Source organism: Falco cherrug, chromosome 6, assembly GCF_023634085.1.
Source record: "Falco cherrug isolate bFalChe1 chromosome 6, bFalChe1.pri, whole genome shotgun sequence".
Classification (NCBI taxonomy): Eukaryota; Metazoa; Chordata; class Aves; order Falconiformes; family Falconidae; genus Falco; species Falco cherrug.
The window spans coordinates 72,511,336-72,531,875 of record NC_073702.1 but is presented as its reverse complement, the minus strand read 5'-3'; the positions used below and the strand labels follow the sequence as shown (position 1 = coordinate 72,531,875).

The following is a 20,540-nucleotide window of genomic DNA, read 5'->3' as shown; positions in this document are numbered from 1 at the left end:
TTATTATTGATATTATTATTTAATCGGGGCTAACACAGGGGCGGGAGGCGGCTGCAGGGCGCTACGCTGCCCCGGCCCCCACGCCGGGACGGGGGCGGGGGGCGGCCAGGGCGCGCCCGCAAGTGCCGCCTGCGCGGAGGTTTGTCCGTAGCAGGCACCTGTCGTCCGCCGCAGGGGCTGCTGGGAATTGTAGTCCTCCCCCCACGCTGCCACCAGTACGCACGCGCAGGAGTTCCCCGCCCGGGCCGGTTGAGGCGAGGAAGGAGAAGCGTTCACTGATTGGTCCGGCGGTGGCTTTTACCCCTCCCCCTTGTCGCTGGCTTGCGATTGGTTCGGGCGAGCTTCCTTCCTTCTGGTTGGCCGGCTGTGGGAAGTGGGCGGGGCCGCGCGGCGGCGGCGGGAATTGCGGTGGTGGGCCCGCGCGCGAGCGGGAGGCGGGGGGTGGGGCCGGGCTGAGGCGAGTGGGCGCGGGAGCGAGGGGCTGAGGGGCTGGCGGGGGAGCCGGCAGGGCTCTGCGGTGCGGCAGGGGGTCGTAGGCCAGGTGCCGAGAAGGGCTGGGCTTGAGGGGGCAGGGAAGGGGGCAGAGGTGGCCGAGGGGCCTGGGCGGAGAAAGGCTCTGAGGTGGGGGCCGGAAAGGACTCTTAGGCAAGAAGCGGGGAAGAGCTGGGTCTGAGGGGATAAGGGAAGGGGGCTGAAGTGGCAAAGGGGTCTTACCTGAGGTGCTGGGAAGAGCTGGGCCTGAGGCAGTGGTGGAGATGGGGAGGGGGCCAGGGGCTGGGGAGCTGGGCTAGGGCCCTGAGGCGGGGAAGGAGTCTTAGGTGAGAAGCAGGGAAGAGCTGAGCCTGAGGGGATGGTGCAGGGGGGCAGGGAGTGGGGAAGGGGGCTGAGGTGGGGCAGGGACGTGAGGTGGCCAAGGGGTCTTACTTGAGGTGCTGGGAAGAGCTAGGCCTGAGGCAATGGTGGAGGTGGGAAGGGGGGCTGAGGTGGGGCTGGGATGAGTGGAGATGGGGAAGGGAAGGGCCCAGGCTGGGCCTGGGGCAGGGTGTGGTTATGCTGGGGGTGGAGGGCTGGCCTATAGTGGGAGTGGGTTTGGGGGCAGGTTGGGGTTTGGACTTTGGGGGCTGCTTTGGAGAGGAGTTGGGGATTGAGGGCTGGAGGGTGAGGAATAGGGTGGGAGAGGCTTGGGAAGGCTGGGTGAAAAGGCCACAGAATCACAGAATCATTTAGGTTGGAAAAGACCTGTAAGATCATCAAGTCCTTTAACCCAGCACTGCCAAGCCCACCACTAACCCATGTCCCTAAGCGCCGCATCTGTGTTTTTGGGAAAGGAGCTCAGCTGGCAGATGAAGCTGGAGGGAGGAGAGGGATTGAGAAGGAAGGTGGGGTGGGCTGGGAAGTGGGGCATTAGGTTGGGGAACCTGGACTGAGGGTTTAGGAAGGGAGAGGGAAGTGGGGCTTTGAAGGCAGCAGCAGGTGGAGTAGGGAGTAAAGGGGAGGTTTAACAGGAGAAGCATTAAGGGGATTGGGAAAGGAACATGTGACACATGAACACAGGGAATGATTAATGTGTTATTAGGGAGAAAAACTTGGGATGGTGTTGAAAAGCACTGGCAAAGGAAGAAGTGAAATGGGAGGCTCAAAAGGGAGCAGGGTTATTGGGGGATAGGGCTGGGGGGGTGGGGAATTGAATGAGGGACCATGAGAATCACAGCAGGAACCTGTACTGGGCAATAAAGTGAAGGATGTGGTGGGCTGGGGGGCAGTGGAGTGGAACAGGGAGCTTGAGGTGGAGGGGAAGCGCAGTGTAAGGCTTGTGAAGCGGTAGGAAGAAGGTGAGCTGGAGAAAGGGAGTGAGTCTCGGGGTGTGAAGTGGTAGAAAATTGGTAGCGGAAGTGCCAGGGACATGATGTAGTTACTGAATAATTGGTATATTTGTGCGGGGGGAGAGCAGGGGTGAAAGATTTTAGTGCCAAACAGGCACTTCTGGCTAGCTTTATTTCTTTAGAAGTCAATTCTGGTAAAAGTAAGTTCAGCTGTTACCCAGGAGGTCTCATCCTCCCTTTTCTGTGCTGCTTACAGAACGTGTCTACATAGCTCTTTTTCTTTCTCACTAAACTTCATCTGTTGTTGACAAATCAATGTTACTTCCTGGGTGGTTGTATCCTACTGTGCAGTCAGGATTGTACTTGATAATGTCTGAAAGTTACCATGGATATAGGCTTTCTCTTAAAACCCCGTTTTACCTGTCAGTCCTCATGCAGCTGCACCGTACACCAATGCACGTACAGCTGAAATTGATACCGGTTGGAAGTATTTGCAGTTGATCGTTGGTAAGCTGCTTCGTTTAGGAGAGTTAAGCTTTTTATCTCCTTCTCTTCCAGGGTTTTACTGCAAGTGACAGCTGCTTGCCATAAGTTCAAGTATTTTCCTCTGCTTTGCACCTTGCTAGGCCGAAGTGAGGGATGGCTGCGGAATCCAAGTACAACATTGTTCGAGAAGTGGGCCGAGGGACCTATGGCGTGGTTTATGAGGCCATTGTTAATCAAACTAGAAACAAAGTAGCTGTAAAAAGAATGCGTTGTAGTGTGCCTGAAAATGTAGAACTGGCTCTCCAAGAGTTCTGGGCCCTGCAGAGCATCCAGAGGAAACATGAAAATGTGATCCAGTTGGAGGAGTGTATCCTGCAGAGCGGCCAGATCTTTCAGCCAGTTAGTCATTGTTCCAAGAAATCAGACAGCCATTTGCTGCTAATTGAGACCTGCTTGAAAGGGCGGAGGTGCGTGGATCCCAGATTGCCCTGCTTTCTGTGGTTTGTGATGGAGTTATGTGACGGTGGCAACATGAACGAATACCTGCTGTCTCGCAGCCCAGATGCTCAGCTGAACAACAGCTTCATGCGGCAGCTCAGCAGTGCCATAGCTTTCCTGCACAGAAACCAGATAGTGCATAGAGACCTGAAATCTGACAATATTTTGATTTCTCATAGACATGGAAGTCCTATGGTAAAGGTAAGGAAATGAAACTTTGCTGTAATAAGTATGTGATCTAAATGCTTATGCGTCATGTGCTTTGGAATGGGCTTTTGGTAAGTCTTGTGATACTTGCAGTAAGTGTACTCAGAACATCTGATATCAGTTGTGGGCATATTTTTATTTTATTTTTTTTAGGACTCTTGGAAGGAAGTAGAGGTCACAGTGGTGTGTTTCTCTAACATCCTTCATCCACTGCTTATCCTTGAGAGGAGCAGTTCAGGGCTGTCAAACTTCTGCATGCTAGATAATCAGAGAGATCACGATCAGTCAAAACTGAAGCAATATTTTCTGCGCCCTTAAACTTTAAGAACATACTGCCCTGGTACAACAGCTAGTGCGTCCAATATTGCTGCCTCAAGCACATATTGATGTTCGGGAGATGTGGGAAATGTCTTCGTGCTTCATGTTGGTGCCCTGATTGAGGTGAAGGCCAGCTGGCTTTGTTTCTTGTAGCACCAGACGGAAAGTCTGTTACAGTGCTCCAAAAAGCTGGGAGCCAGCTTGCTCCTGAACTTTCAGTCCCAAAAGATCCACTAGTTGGGATATAAAATAATAGGCCAGTGCATTCAGATAATTCGTGTCTTGCCCATTCAGATCAATAATGGTATTTCTAATTTGACCTGTAAAGCCATCAAGGGACAATTAAATCATTGACATATTAATCACTATGGACAATAATAGTAATGCAAGAGATTCCGTGTGGTCACCATGGAACAGTAAGAGCCACTTCTACCATAGATGTTGTTCAAGGTATGTTTAATCCTGATTAGGTGTAATCAGAGTGAACTTCACAGAAAGATAACAGTCAGATACCTGTTCTGCCCATCTTCGAAAGGGGATCAAACGACAGGAAAGGAGTGGGGGAACGGACAGCTGGCAGGAAATAACCAGCTTTTCATCTCACCAGGGTTGCTGCCCGACTAGTGTGAGTGCCGTGCTGTGATGGATTTCTGAGGGGAATTCACCGAGCCGCTGTTTTTAAAAACGCTTGTAAAGCCAGTGTTTGTGAATAACTGATTTGGTTTTTCTGTTTATGCATTGCAGGTAGCAGATTTTGGCCTCAGCAAGGTGTGTCAGGGGAAGGGGAATGTGAACCAGCATTGCTTCTCCTCTGCGTGTGGGTCAAACTTCTACATGGCTCCAGAAGTATGGGAAGGTCACTACACTGCAAAGGCTGATATATTTGCCCTTGGGATCATTTTCTGGGCTATGGTCGAAAGGATCACCTTCCGAGATGTGGATACTGAGAAGGAATTGCTTGGTGAGGATCAGATTGGTGTCTTGTTGCCAGTGGATGTTCTGGATCTGTAGGGACCCTCTGGGAGGTGTCCTCACAGCACAGTTACAAATGCTGTGGCATATATATACTTCAGATGTGACTTTTTTCCAGGAATTTGCAAGGACCTTGCAACCCAAAGGAACTCAAAGTCGGGTTTTTTTGGGGGTTTGGGTTTTTGTTTTTAAGAGAACTGTGAAGAAATCTTTTTCTTCAGTATGCCTTGCTTCTGATTTGATAGCTTCTCCTGTGGGGTTTCCAGGTCTTGAGGACATATCACTAAGGTAGAGGGAATGCTTTTTATATTTGCAAATCATTATATTGTTTGGAAGATCGTTCCTTCTGCCAAATTTTTCATAAATACTCTGGAGGATTTAAAGGTTGAGGGAAAGATCACTTCTGGCTTCTATGCTGTCAGGCGTTCCTTACTCTAAGGAATGCTCTGCAGAAATGGATTTGGCCCTTACTGTCACTAAAGAATTGGAAGAGAAAAAACCCTCATAGCTGTTGGTGAGGCATCTGTCTTACAGCTATCCTCTTGATAAAGGATTTAGTATCTGTGTACTTCCATTTGCTCAGGAGTGCTTTTAATGCTCTTAAAACCAAAACCTTTCTGGAACTGGGCTTATAGGTTTGCTTGTGTCCTTAACTTGGCATAACCAAAGGATGGGATCACTTGGAGCGCTGAAAGATGTTCCAAGGAGCCAAACAATAAACTGGGAAAGGATGTTTAGATAAGCTTCACTGCCATCTGGCTGAGTTTCCTCACAGTTTAGAGATGCAAGATCTTGCAGGGATGACTCGTCCGATGGCCTGCTCTTCCCACCCCCTGCCGCCTCCTTCCTCCAAATCCCCCACATATTCGCACGCTTGAAATACTTTGTACTAAATGATTTCAGAAAAGTATATTGCAGTGGAAAATCCATCTCGAGGGGAGAGAATGCCAGTCATGCACATTAGCATAATAATTTAAGACATCTACCCAGGCTCTGAGATCATAGTATACCTGTCTGCCTGTCTTTTAAATGTTTAAATTCTTAAAAGGCATGTCTACGGAGGAACTTTGAGATGCTATTGCACTACCCCTTTAATTTTTTTTTTCATCTTCCCAAATAGACTCAATTCTGTTATTTATTTCTTTTTAAAATGCCAAACATTGATAAATGTTTTAGTTCCTGCCTACAGAAACAAGCAAATGGTTGCAGCTGAGACCAAAGCATGAATAGATTTCATTAGAATAGCCGCCCACCAACTTGAGATAAGGAGTTTGCAAGGCCAACCTTTTCTATACGCAGACAGGTCACTGCCTTTGAAACATTTATTCTTTGCTTGATGCAGGGGCAGAACAGCCTGAGTGAGCAAAGCTGTTTTTACTGTCTGTTTTGGAAGCTGGTTAATCATTTTCAACAACCAGTGAAATTATTTAGATTACCAGGAGCAAATTTACATTTCCCTTCCTTAATCTTGCTGAGGAGAAGTTGGCTAATGGTAAATGGCATATGCTGTCATTTTAATTGAAAATTGTTTGACTAACTGAGCAAATAACTTTTGTGTTTAACTCTTTCAAGTCACTGCAGCCAAGCAGTCTCCCTCCCTCCCTCTTCCAGAGCTTCTGAGTCTGCCAGTAGGGTGAAATGGAGTGAAATGGAGGAAGCTTATTTCAGCAGCCCATGTTCCCTGCAGACGTAGAGGTCTGTGTAACTGCTTGATGAGCATGCCATGCTTCAGCTTGCTCCCTCTGTTCCACACATGGTTATGAATGAACGCAGCCTTGTGCAGCATCTTGATTACCATGTGAAAGTAAAAGCCTTTTCTGATAACAGCCTCTCCCAATATTTGACTTGGTGGTTGCCTCTTAAGTAAGTGATGTTTCCAGGAATCTTTCAGATGTTTTGTTTTCCAGATTGTCTGTCTGTACCTCACATGTCAGCGTTTTGTGTAGAACTTCCTCTACCTGTATAACCTGACTCCCCCTTATCTGTGTTCAGGAACTTATATCTGCCAAGGCAAGAAGCTTATTCCCCTTGGAGAAGCATTGCTGGAGAATCCCAACATGAAATTACGAATTCCCCTGAAGAACAACAAGTCCATGCCAGATGATCTCTGCGAGCTCCTGCATGATATGCTGGCTTTTAACCCGAAGAAAAGATTGGATGCCTTCCAACTAGAAGTCCGAATCGGGCAAATCTCCTATGGCAAAAAGCGTCAACGCTCTGCCTCGTAGGGATGAAGGACGTTCAGGTTAGTGTCTCTGTCAGGCCATTTAGTCTGACCTTACAGGGGATTTTCTGTTATTGACCTCCAGGCCAAGGTCCTCTAAACTGTATGTGCGACCTGTAGAAGTTCTGAAAATTCAGCAATAGAAAGATGCGGTCAAACTAGGAGAAGAAAAGGCTTTGATAAACATTTTGGGAAAAGGAATTTGGCTGAAGTATGTCTAACAAAGAAACTTGTGGCTCCTTAATGTGGTTTGTTCAGGGAACTGGTTGTGCTCTCTGTATTTGGGCCAGCCTGTCCTTTACCCTGTACCTCATCTATTTCCACAGATGAGGGCAGGTTTCTGCCAGCACTCCACCGTTTACCTGTGCTTGTTTGTTGCTTTTACAATGTATTTGCTAACTAAACAAAAGCTGAAGCAGGCAAAGTTACTGTATATTTGTGGGTGTGCATCTTACATAGGGTATTCAGCCACGATAGTTGCTGTCAGACCCAAGACAGGCTTTTATTTTTTATTTTTTTTTAACTAAAGCGCTGTTAATGCTCAGAGCGTACCAGAGCTGGGTGCACCAGCTAACAGAGGAGCTTCGTATCCTGAACTATTTAATATGTAAAGGCCTTGAAAAATGTCTTGGAAAAAGCTGGACTGGAAGTCTGGTGGTCTTGCTGAGTCCTGCAGCGAGACTGTTGTTTCTTATGTGTCCACTTCGGAACAAAAAATTTGATCCTAATCCTTGTGATTTCTTGATGGCCTCTTTAGTATCTGCCTTGATGGAGGTTTGAATGTCCAACATAAAATTCAGGATGGTCTGTCAGATTCAGTGTCTTTCAGCAGAGCGATGAAAATACAGAAGGGAGTTTCCAGGATTTTCAAGTCCTGTCTTCTGCTATCATGGACTTCATATCCTAGGATTTCTTTGGTAAATGTATCATAGAAATAAAGTTTTTTCTGTCTGATGCTGTCACTGAGACTGAGCATCTGGCTGCCCTTACAGGTAAAGGACAGTGTCCTTTGCAACACAGATGCATTTCTGATCACTTTAATACTCACTTGATCTTGTGACAGACTTGTCCTTTAGCTTAAAGTGTTCTCCTTCCCAGGTGTTTGCCCATTCTGAACTATTTTATAGAGAACAATTGTAACGTTAGCAGCATTTCTTCCTGTCCAAGGCTGGTTGGCTGGCTCCTATATGTCCTCCATATCAAAATAACTTCTGCGCTTTCTCCAGGCGAGTTTCTTCAAGTCCTTGTAAAGCACTAGCATTTACTATCTAGTCTGGAAATACTCCTCCTGATGTGTTCCAGGATCACATCTCTCATATCTGTATCACTTAATCCTCTCATAATTACTTTGTTTCCTAAAGCCCCTTTTGACTTCAGAGAATCACAGAACGGTTTGGGTGGGAAGAGACCTTAAAGACCACCTCCTTCCAAGCCCCCTGCCACGAGCAGGGACCCCTTCCACCAGCCCAGGCTGCTCCCAGCCCTGTCCAGCCTGGCCTTGAGTTGCTTCAAATCAATAACATTCTGGGTTACTTTTGCTCACAGATGCATGACCTTAATGTTTTCTATTACTGGGTTTTATCTCCTGTCAGTTAGAAGAAACTGTTAATGAATATTTCCTCATCATATTTTTTTATAACTGTAATACCTCCAGCTTTGTGTCATCAGCACACTTAAAATTGTGCCAAGGCTGTTAGTGAAAACATTAATTAAAGAAGTCCGTTGCCAGTGCCAATCTTGATAAAATTCTAGCCTTTTTATTTCCAAACTATCCATTGCAGTTTTCCCTTGGGACAGGTTAACTGCCTTACATCTTCCTTTTTACTAATCACAGTCTTCTCCTGTGTTTCTCACACTTTCTTATGTGGCACTACATCAAACGTGTTATTGAAATTTCAGGGGAAAAGATAAACACTGTTTTTTTATTTAGAAAAATCAGTTTCATCACTAAAAAATACTCGATTAGTCTGGTAGGATCTGCTGTTCTGGGGACTCCCACGTGAAACAGGAGGCCTGGCATATTGTAACAGCAACAGTGCCACTAGTTGGCAGGCCAGCCCTGAAGTGGTTAGCCTGCTATAGAGGAATTTGCAAGGATAAAGAGGGGAGGAAAGAAAAAAAGCCTCTAGCAGCCCGGTGTGAGGCTTACTACTGTTGACTTTCCTTTTTCATTACAAAACCATAAAGGTAAATAGGTTTGCAGACCAGGTGCAGAACAAAAATGCCAGCAGAGCCAGGACATATCCCTGAAAACCCTGTTGGTCTCAATCCTCTTAATTTATTTTATTTCCCTGTTCGGTAGGAAGCTAGCTGAATACTTACTGTACTTGCTTTTGGCATGTAATCCGAGTTGATGCAGCAATGACTTGTGGCACAGCAGTCTGCACTGCGAGCCGCTACTCTCATGTGTTGAAAACACTGTCAGCTGCTGTGTTAGTGTGGACTGAAACGAAACCCAGCTCTGTTTTCTGAAATGGGGGTTGTCTTAAACACCGATTCATGGATGCTTCAGCCCAGAGAGCTGGCTGACTTCATATCCCGCCTTCCTAATCGAAAATCGGGAGTAGCACAGAAGCTGAAAAGGGTTTCTCACAGTGCTAAATCTAGGTGCCGCAGAAGAACTTCTCCTGTAGCAAGTTCAAATGAAACAGGAGATAGTTTGTTGTTTTGTTGTTTTGGTTTTTTTTTTTAATCCTGTAATGATTTGTTAACACAGGGGCAATGAACTCTACAGTGTAGGACAGCCAAACACTAAATCTCCTCAGAACAGTGTGAAAAAACATCTAAGTGAGTTTTCTTTCATTAATTTAAAGATGGATATATAACCTGTGATTCAGGAAGTCCTGATGTTAAACATTGCTCAGAACTGGGATTTTTACTGAGGACAGCCTGTTTGCGTACCTACCCTGTGCTTTTCCCTAAGCATACTTATGCTAATCGATGTCCCTGACCAAGGCAGAACAGTGGGACCTTTGGTATGGGCCGGTGCTTTCACCAAGAAGTATTTTATTTTGCAACTTTGGCATGTTTCCTTTGCAGGTATTGTGTCCCACTGGAGGCCTCTGAGATGGCAAGCAACTCTGCCTTCCTTTGGAATGAGAGGGTTGATCAGAAGACCAATGCTGCCTTCCAGTTTTCCCCGAACAGTTATATTTAAATGGACTATAACTTTATTTATTTGTACAGTAATTTTAAAATTTTAAGAGGAGAACTACCAAAAAGTCTATTTTTATGCAAGCCATCGGTGGTTTTATATTTATGTTCTTTTATGCAGCGAGTAGTGTAGGTGAAAACTTGGTTGAGGTGACCTTGACTGCCTGGCCATACTCTGCACAGTTGTAGTTGTTTCTGAACTTGCTCTCTTTAAAGCAACCCTTGTGCATCCTTTTGTTGCCGTCCTGTGACTGCCCCTTTGAAGGACAGCAAAGAAACATGAAGGAGCAGTCTGGAAGACAGGCTTTTCTGCCCCATTGCATGTTGACTGCCTTTCCAGCCCTGGCTTCTCACTGATAATGACATGTCCCATGTTCTTGGTTCAGAAGTTGTCTTTAGAAAGTTTAATTGGTGCTTTTTTAAATGTAATTCCTCACTCCGTTCTGCTTGGCCACGTAACTGAGTGATGTCTGCTGAATGAGCTGGCAAAGTGTTCAGTGTCTATTCTGAAAAGTTTGAGCAGAAACAAAAATGTATTTTCTTCACAGTAGCTTTTGAATATTCTTGCTTAGATTAACTAAAACGCTTTCTTAAAATAAATACAAAGAATGTTAAAGATGCCAACTCTTGATTAGAATGTATGCGTCACTAACACTTAAAGTAGTTTAAGGAATCATGCTTCCTGCTGTGTTAGCTGCTTGTGCCAGCTGTTCTTACAAGGGGAATGAAAAGGACTGAACTGGAATCTTGGCAGGTAAATGGAGAGTCTAATTTGCACCCCATTTGAAAAAATATTTTAATTTATCTGTAAAGTCTTGCTGATCTTTGCTTTTCTTGAGCTGGGAGCTCCTAGAAAAGGTTCCTCCTGTGCTCTTCTGTTGTGCAGAGGTGAAGCAGTGTCCTTCAGGGGCAGCTTCTTTTCGTAGGAAAAGAATAAACTGCCAAAAGAAAGCTATAACACAGCGAGCCCCTCTGCACCACCTATGCTGCACAGAGGACAAATACATATGTTCCTGTTGGAAATAGTTTATATATTTCTTTCCCCTGTCCTACTCTACTAAGACTGTGACTGCACTAGAGAAGACTGTATTATAAGCTGTGTGTCATGAGCTAAATTCGTGGCGGGAATCTTTCTTCCTGCCATGACTTTATCCAGAGGCTCCGCTGGCCTTCCATGGGGAAGCGTAACATTTTCTCACCTGCTCCTCCAGGCTGTAAAATATGTTTGTCCTGCACAAACAAGCATTAATTGGCCTCTGTCCCTGTAACGGATAACAAATGGACTACCTGATAGGGGTGGCCGCTGAAAAGAGCTGTTGTGGGAACAGCTTTTTCAAAATAAGTTAATTCAAATGGTTAAATTAAACTTGACTTTTGAATTTAGGGAATCCCTAGCCCGACAACGCTCCCACATCTGAAGCATGCGCAGCAATGATAGACACAATTGCTTTGAAGCTCATTTAGCTCTTGACACCTGTGCACAGACAGCCCGTGTGGTGAGTGGAAAGACGCTGAAAATGGAGGTCTGGACCTTCTGTTATGAAGAGCCACGGTCGCCCTGTTCTGAAGAGCGTTTCTGGCTTCTGGTAGGAGACAGGTCTGGCTTCGACTGCAGCTCTACACCTGCAGTACAGCCCTGTCTTACCGAATCCTAGTTGTTGCCTTGGTTTCTAACTCATCTTGGAGTTCTGGGGCATTAGAACTTGGGACCATGTGCTGGGTTTGCCTTTCTGAAGCTTTCGGTTATCAATACGCTCCTGCTTTGCAGAGCTGCCTTTCTGAAGTAAGGTTTCTTCACCCTTCTCCTCCTAATCCTGTAGCCACTGCTACTCTGTTGCCTGCTTTCTGTCATCTCTCCTCAGGGCATGCTGCTGCTCTTTTAGGTGTGGGCAGGTCCATTTTTCTGGAATGCAGATAGGTTTGCACACCCTTGCAACATGTGAGAAAACTGCAGGGTCCGAGAATGGCTGTTTACTCGTTTTCTTCCTTGTTTTGCCATGCTAGGCAAGTATCCTCACAGCTGCTAGATATTTTTAGCTAGTCTGCTTCAATTGCTTGAAACTATAAGTTAATAAAAAATGCCGTGTTTTTTTACTAATTCATTAAAAAGTGTGGTAATACTGGTAATACTTTTCAGAATCGCATGCGACGCTTCTTTTTTTGTCGTTTTGTCGTTGGTTTTGTTTTTAGGAAGGTACCACAAGTTAGTCTTACTCGAATACCTAGTGAATTGGTAAATGAATGTATGCAATGACAGCCTCTAATTTAAGTGATGACTACTTAGTGAAAGGGGCGGTGGGGGAGAATCCTGGAGCTGCTGTGGGTAGCTCTCTGAAAACAAGCTTGCTATTACAGGGTAAATGTAAAGTCTGTAGCTGGGAAAGGAACAGAATAAAATGGAAGCGTGCATGAATCCATGGTATTCTGTTTCAAAAGCTGTATGCAGCTCATTAATAATAATATAGCTGAGGAAAAAAAACAAACCCAAAAAAGAAAAATAGAAGTTTGTCAAAGACCTGAAATTTGGGAATGGGGAGATGGGAAGTGTGTTAAATTACGTATGTTATGGAGAAAACAAACTCTTTATTGAATGGACACTCCCACCTTGTGCTCCGAGAACTAAGGGCATGCCTGGGGGATGCGCAGGTTTCACCTGCCTGAATTGTTGAACTCCCTGGTGAGGGTGAAGTGTCAGAGGGTTCAGATCATACCTACTTGTGGAAGGTAAATCTATGAGCAGTTACTGAACAGTGGTTTAGAGCAACCTTGTGGTTCAGGAAGTTCCTAAACTGTTGGTTAGCTGCTGACGGAGCTGCTCTCTCTGTGGTGCCCTGTTTGTAGACCACTTGTCTTCCAGCTCCTGGGGGAGATGGCGATGCTGCCGTCCTCCTTGCTCACCCTAAATATTGCGGGCCATCGCTCCCCTCATGGTAAAATGCTGGGTCTTGGTGAAAGCGACTGCTTTGGTGACCGGAGGCAAACGTTTGGCAGTGGCGACTGCTTACTGGCCATCACATTGCAGGAAGAGAACGGCACTGTCAAGCACGCCACAGGGTGACAGTGGGTGCCTCTGCTCAGCGCCTGGCTCGGGGGGCTTTGACACTTGATTTTTGCCTAGGTCAGAGCACTGGCAGCAATGACTAAGGATGTACCACTTTGATTATTTCTTTTTACCTACAGTCATAATCTCTCTTTAAAAGAGTTAAAAAAAATGGAGAGGAATGTGGATCTGTGATTCACTTTGTCTTTCGAGCGAACAGGTAGTGAAGGTGAAGCTTTGTTCTGCTTTGGTGGGGGGGAAAAAAAAAAAGTGTGAGTTCTCCGGTTTTTATTCCCTACCCTGCAATGAGCCTCATGCACATCAGAGCGGTGTGTTAGAAAAGCCTCTCTAAATGCTGGAGTTGTCCGTTGAGGCAGGCGGTTAAATTGATTGCTTTGGATTAAGGGCGCTTCAGACTAGTTAAATTTTTTCAATGGGACAAATAACATCACTCACGGAGATGCAAGATAGCTAGGGGCTGAATTTATCCGGGGAAGAATTAAATACTTGCTTCTGTCCCCGGGCAGGATTGAGTCAGTCAATACCGTTCTATTTTTCTCTAAAATTAAGCATTGTCTCCAAATCATTCATTAGCAGAATCCTCCATTAATCATACATCCCAGCACATCTCACCAGACAGCAGAAGGTCTTTTTTCCTATGTCTGTTAAATACATCATTGTAGCTGGTAGTCTTACAGCTGCTGGGAAGCATTTTTTGGAACTAAATACATTCACAGGTCTGTTAATCACAGAGACTAATGAAGGTGCGCCGGGCGCCTGTCGCTGCACGGTTATCTGCAGGCAACCAACATGCAGATGGGGTGGCTGGAGGTACCGATCGTTCCACGGGGGTCACGGGAGCTGGTTGGATTAAGTGTCTCGTCTCAGCAGAGGCTCAGGAGGAGATAAAGCAGATTTGCCGGCCTGTCCGGGGGGCTTGGGAAGGCGGAGGGACGGGAGCTGCCATGGCTGGTGTTGGTGAAAGCTGCAGGCAGCGGCATCGGTGCTGCTGTGAGCCAGATTCCTCAGGTAGACACCTTGCCTTTGCGAAGAGTTCAAAGAACGTAATTGCTTTGCAGCTGGAGAGGCGGGAGCGAGGTTATTGGCTTGTGTGGGTGCAGGAGTGAGCTAGCATCGCTCATGAACTGACTGAATCTAGGGAAATACTTCTGCAGAATAAGGAAAACGGGGAAACCTGCAGCTCAATCCATCGGCGATGGATACAGACCAGTTCCTAATTAAAACCTTTAGCACCGGGGCACTCGGTTCACATTCATTGTTCCTTTGTTCCCTTCCACGGCGGCTGCCTTCCCCCATCAGAGGAGGCCGTTTCCGCAGTACGTTAAACACTGACACTGATTTTACGTTCTGTTTGCAAAGCATGATCCAGGTCCCCAGGTGGGTGAAATGTAAAGACACCTACACACCACGGCTGGCGTTGTGCAGGGACGTTGCAGAGAGAGGGAGGATTTGGAAAGGTAACGAGCTCGTGCGGTTCAGTCAGTCCCTGCTGTTCTTTCAAGAACCTTCGTACGGTCCTAATTGATTTTGCTGAGGCTTTTTGAAGTTGGAAGCAGTGGATTTCTCCCTTTTTAGGCTCACTTAGCTTTCCTTCATTCTCAAAGAGTTGCAGGATCAGAGAATTAAATTAAATTGTTTTTAAATGGAAACCATGTCTAGTCTACTGGCGTTATTCACACCTCCTCGCAGCGCTCCTGCTCGGCACGGCCTTGTGCTCCTTCCCGATCCAAAGGGCTGTTTGCGGAATAGCCTGGAGTGCAAAGTGGCCGCGTTTCCCAGGAAGGCAGGCAAGAGGGAAGTTGGAAGCCACCGTCCTGCCACGTGCTGATGTACACAGAGGGGTGTAAACCCCCAAAGCTGTCAACGCTTGCCCTCTTGTAGCTTCCCCAGGAAGTTTGGGGTTTAGGTTTTTGAGAAAGTGGCTTTTGAAGTGGCTTCGCAGGTGTCTTGCAAGCTGTGCCGAGCCATCATGTGGGTCTCGGCCCCACAGTGAGCGACACGGACACCCACGCACCCTGTGCTGGGATCAAGACCCTGGTTTCATCACCCTGCTCTGGTTCCTCTCATGCCAGCAAATCTGGGAGAGGTGGGTCCCGAGCCAAACAGAGGCATCAAGGTTTACTTAAAGGAACTCTTCTAACGGAAATAAATATCTAGAGCCACTCTGCTACATGCAGTGATGCAGGAGTTTGAAATCCCGGTGGGAGAGGAGGGGGAAGCGTCTCCCAAGGGTGCTCCCACGTGAGGATGCATGTCCTGGGAGCCGCGTACTGAGCTTGTGTATCACCACTGCCTTCCCGGGAAGTGAGCTGGAGGGCTGTGGGATGCATCAAGTCCCTCCAGGGATGAAAACACAAATAAGTAAGGCTTGTCTGGGGTGTGCAAGGCCTGGACCTACATCTAGTGCCCGATACCCACCAGTGGGCACTTAGGACAGCTGCCAGTAAGCTTATATTTAATTTTCATCATGGTATCGGCTGGATTTGGACAAAACTTGGAACCACACAAATTCTGGGAGGAAGCATTGATGAAAACGGGCATCTACTGAGGAATTTGTACACGTTGACTTAAGAGTTTTATTTGTTTTAACCTTTTTCCTTGAACCAGCACCAACTTCTGCCGATGGCGTGTGCTGAATGAATTTAGCTGTCAGTTCATGACTCAGTAGTCTCAGCCTTTTGCTTACACGAAAGACTGAGGCAAAACCCACCATGTTTGGCTTTTTCCCACCGTTATAAACAAACTGAAAGAGGGAGGACAAAAATATAAAGCCAGGTGTGCTGCTGCAAGACTTTAAAACTACCAAAGTGGGTCTGTGATTCAGGGCAGAGGCTGGCAGCCTTTGGAAAGGGGCCTTTGGGCATGAAATCCTGCAGAGCCATCCGTGCCCCTGTGGAGAAGGGACAAAAGGGGAAGCAGGCAGCGGCGTGGATAAATCGATGCCAAACCGCTTCTCTGCCATGTGAAAAGAACTCGCGATGAGCCCCAAGCTTTCAAGCTGCTGTTAACCCGAGGTCTGAGCGGTGCCATTTTACCTCGACTTTGTTTTTCCGAACCACCAACTTCTTATTAAACAAAGCTGATGAGCACAGCCGGATCGTGACTGCTGTATTTTTTTTAAAATCCGTCTCCTCTCTGGCTCCTGCTTCTCTTGATTTAATTTTCTCCTTTTCTTACAGATTCGCCACAGATTTCCTGAGCCCCTGGCGTGACTGCTTATTGCACTGAAGGCAGGAGGCAGCCCCTGCTGCTGCTGCACGAAGGATGTGAGCAAAGAAGAAAAACAAAATCCAAGCTGGCAGAAGGGGATCGATCCTCGAGAGCAGGTTAGATCCCCTCCACCCTGTGCCACTGGTAATACCTGGCCTCACCAGAGAGGCTGCCAGTATTGCTAGGTATTTCTGGGTTACTTGCCTTTTTTTTATTTTATACTCTATTTCTCCTTAGGCTTTTTTTCCAAGTTGACTTTTTTTATCATGAACAGAGCTGCTGGGGTCTTGGGAAGCAATGGAGCTAAGTGTGGCTTAGAGTTTACAGCTGGATGCAGGATGTGCCGAACTAGGGTCTGTAAAATGGATATTCTTTTATTTTACACCAAACTAAGCAGCACCTATCTTGCTAAATTCATCCCTTTCAAACATAAAAGGTCTATTGGATGTAAAAATTGCCCTTAACGTTAATGTCAGCAGAGCAGCTGAGCTACATATACCTGACTTTACCATGTTTATCTCAGTGTTGGTGTCCTCTCATTTTGTGGCTCAGTTCCTGTAATGATGCCGCTTCACCTTGGCTATCTTAGGCTTGAATACCTCAAGTTTTTGCTGTTTCTCCCAGCTGCTTTTAAATTTTCAGCTTCCCGCTGCTGTTAGGCTGCAGCCTAACATCTTTCTCTTGGAGCCAGCTCTTTGGACAGTAACTCCTACCAGGCAGGAGTCATTCGGCACCATGCTCTGCCAAAAGCCATCGGCACATCAGATCCTGTGGCTCCCAGCATCAGCTTTTTTGGTTTTGGTTTGGGTTTGTTTTTGTTTTGCCTGAAGAGGCTGTTGAATCACTGTGTTCCAGTTCATCTTGCCCGATCTGGGCTCTGTGTGCACTCACATAGCTTCAAGGGACAGGAACCACTTCTGCCTGTGGTTCCTTCTGCCTTCTGCAAGCAGCAAGGGCAGGTATTGCACCAGGATGACCAACAGGCAGCTGTGGTTGGCAAGGCAACCAGCTGGAAGTATCTACAGGAGCATTTTTGTTGGGGATACTATGGGACAGGGGGTCGTGAAGGTGCTGTGGCACGTCTGGTGGTTTTTTTCTTCTTTTTTTTTCTTCCTCTCTCTTTTTTTTTTTTCTTTTTAAACATAGCTATACAAGTAGGGTAATGGCCATCAGGTCCTCCAAGTTCAGGCTGAGTACTAAAGCAGAGAGGACAGAGGGGCCCAGATGTGCCTGAAAAAATAGAGACTTATTTAGGCTGGAAAAGAGCTTTAAGATCAAGTCCAACCACTAACCCAGCATGGCCAAGCCCACCACTAACCCATGGCCCCAAGCACCACATCTACAGTCTTTTACATCCCTCCAGGGACGGTGCCTCCCCCCCTCCCTGGGCAGCCTGTCCCAGTGCTGGACACCCTTTCGGTGAAGAAATGTTTCCCAGTCTCCAACCTAAACCTGCCCTGGTGCAGCCTGAGGCCATTTCATGTCCCTGGCAGTCTCTGTGCTGCTAATGTAGCTATCATTTGCAGCCAAGGCAAAAGCTGGGGGCAACAGGGTCGGGGTGCTGTTTCCCTGGGCTTTGTTTTCTTCACAGGTGGAGCCTGTCCTGGGTGGACCCACCAGGTGGACTGTGTGACCCAGGGCAGCAGCTTTGATCCCTCCTGCAGCTGTTAACCACCATCTGATGCTGCACTCCACTGGAAAGCAGGAGGGAACAGCTCCCCAGGGACCAAAAAGTAACAGATTGAGGTAGTCCCCACACGCTCAGCAGGGTTCTAGTGCCAGTGGGTCTCCTGGGCAAAGATGGGCTTCTTCCCATGGCTGTGGGGAAGCGAAAAGTGGCTCTGCAGCCCTGCCGCTCCTGCATGGATCAGGTTATTACTGCTCAAGCTGCACCTGAGCTCCCCACCACCTGGCACCCTGCGCTGGGTGTGCGTGGCCAGGTTTTGGCAGCCGGGGGTACAGGGGTGGCTTCTGTGAGAAGCTGCTGGAAGCTTCCCCCGTGTCCCATGGAGCCGATGCCGGCCGGCTCCAAGATGGAGCCAAGGGCTGACCCACCAGCGATGGTGGGAGCGCCCCTGGGGTAAGGGGAAAAACCCCCTTTGCAGGTGGGACCGGAGAGAGGAGCGAGCACAGGGGGGAGCCGCGGCCCTGCAGCCCCCCAGGCCAGGGCAGGGGGAGGCCGGGGGGCTCCAGGCGCCGCAGCAGAGGCTCCCCCAGCCCGTGGGGAGCCCCCGGCCGGGCAGGCCGTGCCCCCAGCCCGTGGAGCCCCCGGGGGCAGCTCCCCCCCGCAGCCCGGGCAGGACCCCCGGGGCAGGGGCTGCCCGCAGGGGGCTGTGACCCGCGGGCAGCGGCGCTGGGCCAGCTCCTGGCAGGGCCCGTGGCCCCGTGGGGAGAGGAGCCCGGGCGGGGGCAGGGCTGGGGACCCCGCGGGGACCCCCCTGGGGCCGGGCAGGGGGTGAGGACCCTCCCCACGGGGGGCAGGAGCCGCAGGGACAGCGGGTGGGGGACCGACCCCAGCCCCTACTCCTGGTCCCCTGTGCTGCTCGGGGGAAGGAGACAGAGCTGGGGGTGAAGTTAAGCCCGGGAAGGAGGGAGGGGTGGGGGAGGGCGTCTTCAGGTTTGGGTTTGTTTCTCATTATCCCACTCTGATTTAAGTGGTAATAAATGAAACTAATTTCACTCAGCAGAGCCTGCTTTGCCCGTGCTGGTACCTGCTGAGGGATCGCGTCCTGACCGTACCCCAACCCACCAGCCTCTGGTTGTATCTTCTCCCCCCGGTCCAGCTCAGGGGGCAGGGACAGCACGGCTGTGGTGGGCACCTGGCATCCCACCAGGGTCAGCCCACCCAGCACCCATGTGCCACATCTTGGCTGTGTCTGACTGCCGGCAGGCAGAACACATCAGCGTCCCAAAAAGTCAGAGCAGGAAAAACGCAACAGGCTAAAATTAACGTGCAGTGAGTGTGACTCACCTTTGGTGTGGTCTTCTTCAAAGTAGTTTCAGCTGGTCACCGCTGACTGTCCCTGAAAGGGGGGAGCAGCTTCCACGAATATCTCGCTGCCTCTGTGCCTGCTGGCTGATTTTTCTCATGGGTCGCGAAGGAGCTGGGCTCAGGCAGGGGACGGAGCCCTCCCTGGTGCTCTCTTGCTTGAAAGCATCGGCCTCAACCCCCCTGTGCCCGGCCCAGGCGGCGGTGGGTTACTGGGGTGCAGCGTGAGCGGCTGCTCCGCAGCCGCGGCCTGAAGCCTCCCTGGGCCCCGTTTCAGCATGGGAACCTGGGCCCTTCCCAGCCCCAGCTGTGGCTCCCACATGCGTGGGACTGGCCACAGCCCTTTGTCTGTGGATTTTAAGGGCAAATTGAGGTGTTTTTTGACTTTGTTCATCTTCTGAACAGTTGTATAAGCCCTTGTTTGCTTAATCAACCGCGTTTCCACCATGAAATATAACAGTGACGGCGTGGCCAGCAGGGCCGGGGCAGGGACCGTCCCCCTGCGCTGGGCACCGGTGCGGCCGCCCCTCGAGCCCTGGGGTCCGTTCTGGCCCCTCACTCCCAGACAGAGCTTGGGGGGCCGGAGCGTGTCCAGAGCCGGGCAGGGGGCTGGGGCAGGGGCTGGGGCACCATCTGATGGGGGGGCTGGGGGGTCAGCCTGGAGAGGAGGGGGCTCGGGGGGGACCCGATCGCTCCCTACAGCTGCCTGGGAGGGGGCTGCAGCCAGGGGGGTCGGTCTCTGCTCCCAGGTCACAAGCGACAGGACAAGGGGGAACGGCCTCAGGCTGCACCAGGGCAGGTTTAGGTTGGAGACTGGGAAACATTTCTTCCCCGAAAGGGTGTCCAGCACTGGGACAGGCTGCCCAGGGAGGGGGGGCGGCACCGTCTCTGGAGGGATTTAAAAATTGTGTAGATGTGGCACTCAGGGGTATGCGTTAGTGGTGGGCTTGGGCAGTGCTGGGTTAACGTTTGGACTCGATGATCTTACAAGGTCCTTTCCAACCTAAGTAAGTCCATGATTCTACGAAGGGCTAAGAAGGAGGAGCTGTAGCTTGTCAACACAAATGACCTTTGTGTGTGGGGTTTTCTTGGTGGGGGTGTTTTTTGGTGTGGGTTTTGTTTGTTTTGTTGTAGGGTGGGTAGTTACTGGGGGGTTTTTTTTGGTTGTTTTTTGTTTTTCATCCAGGAGGCTTCAATGCACTTTTCCAGCGTTCCCATGTGAAAGATGCCCGGTGTGGCCACTGAAGGCAACACCGTCTGCATTTACTGGACCTCAAACTGCAGGGCAATTCGCAGCTGCCAAGACAGACAATTTCATGGGCTGCAGTGACGTGCAACTGCTCCCGGATTTCAAAGCTGCTCTCCCTTTCACAATTAATTACAGGATGCTATTAGCTGATTTCATATGCAACAGCTCTGTAAGAATGATGTACCTGTACTGAAATGGATGCTGTCCTCATGGAGAGAAAAAAACCCCCACCACCCACCAACCCAAACCCTACCATAACCCACACTTGCAGAGTACTGCAAAAAACAGGTCACAGCCAACCGGAAAGTTCCTCTGTGCAGCTCAGTGCCTGCCAGGATCCTGCCAACAAG

At 48.8% G+C, this 20,540-nt stretch overlaps 1 protein-coding gene across 6 annotated transcripts; it reads left to right on the top strand.

Moving 5' to 3' along the window:
* Positions 1 to 373: 373 nt before the first annotated feature.
* Positions 374 to 18,543, top strand: LOC102057254 (serine/threonine-protein kinase 35-like). 6 transcript variants are annotated; one of them, XR_003561846.2, is made up of 6 exons: positions 1,151 to 2,023; positions 2,382 to 3,008; positions 4,077 to 4,293; positions 6,297 to 6,549; positions 15,922 to 16,068; positions 17,544 to 18,543. XR_003561846.2 is itself a non-coding variant. In XM_027811591.2 (5 exons), exons 2-4 carry the CDS (start codon positions 2,463 to 2,465, stop codon positions 6,530 to 6,532), a joined length of 999 nt encoding a protein of 332 aa, XP_027667392.1. In that variant the 5' UTR covers positions 374 to 411; positions 2,382 to 2,462; the 3' UTR covers positions 6,533 to 6,549; positions 9,568 to 11,804. The 6 variants fall into 6 exon arrangements, 5 of the variants coding, with proteins under 5 accessions (XP_027667392.1, XP_055570702.1, XP_027667395.1 ...); XM_027811591.2 differs by lacking the exons at positions 1,151 to 2,023; positions 15,922 to 16,068; positions 17,544 to 18,543 and adding exons at positions 374 to 411; positions 9,568 to 11,804; XM_055714727.1 differs by lacking the exons at positions 1,151 to 2,023; positions 15,922 to 16,068; positions 17,544 to 18,543 and adding exons at positions 496 to 541; positions 9,568 to 11,804.
* Positions 18,544 to 20,540: the final 1,997 nt, after the last annotated feature.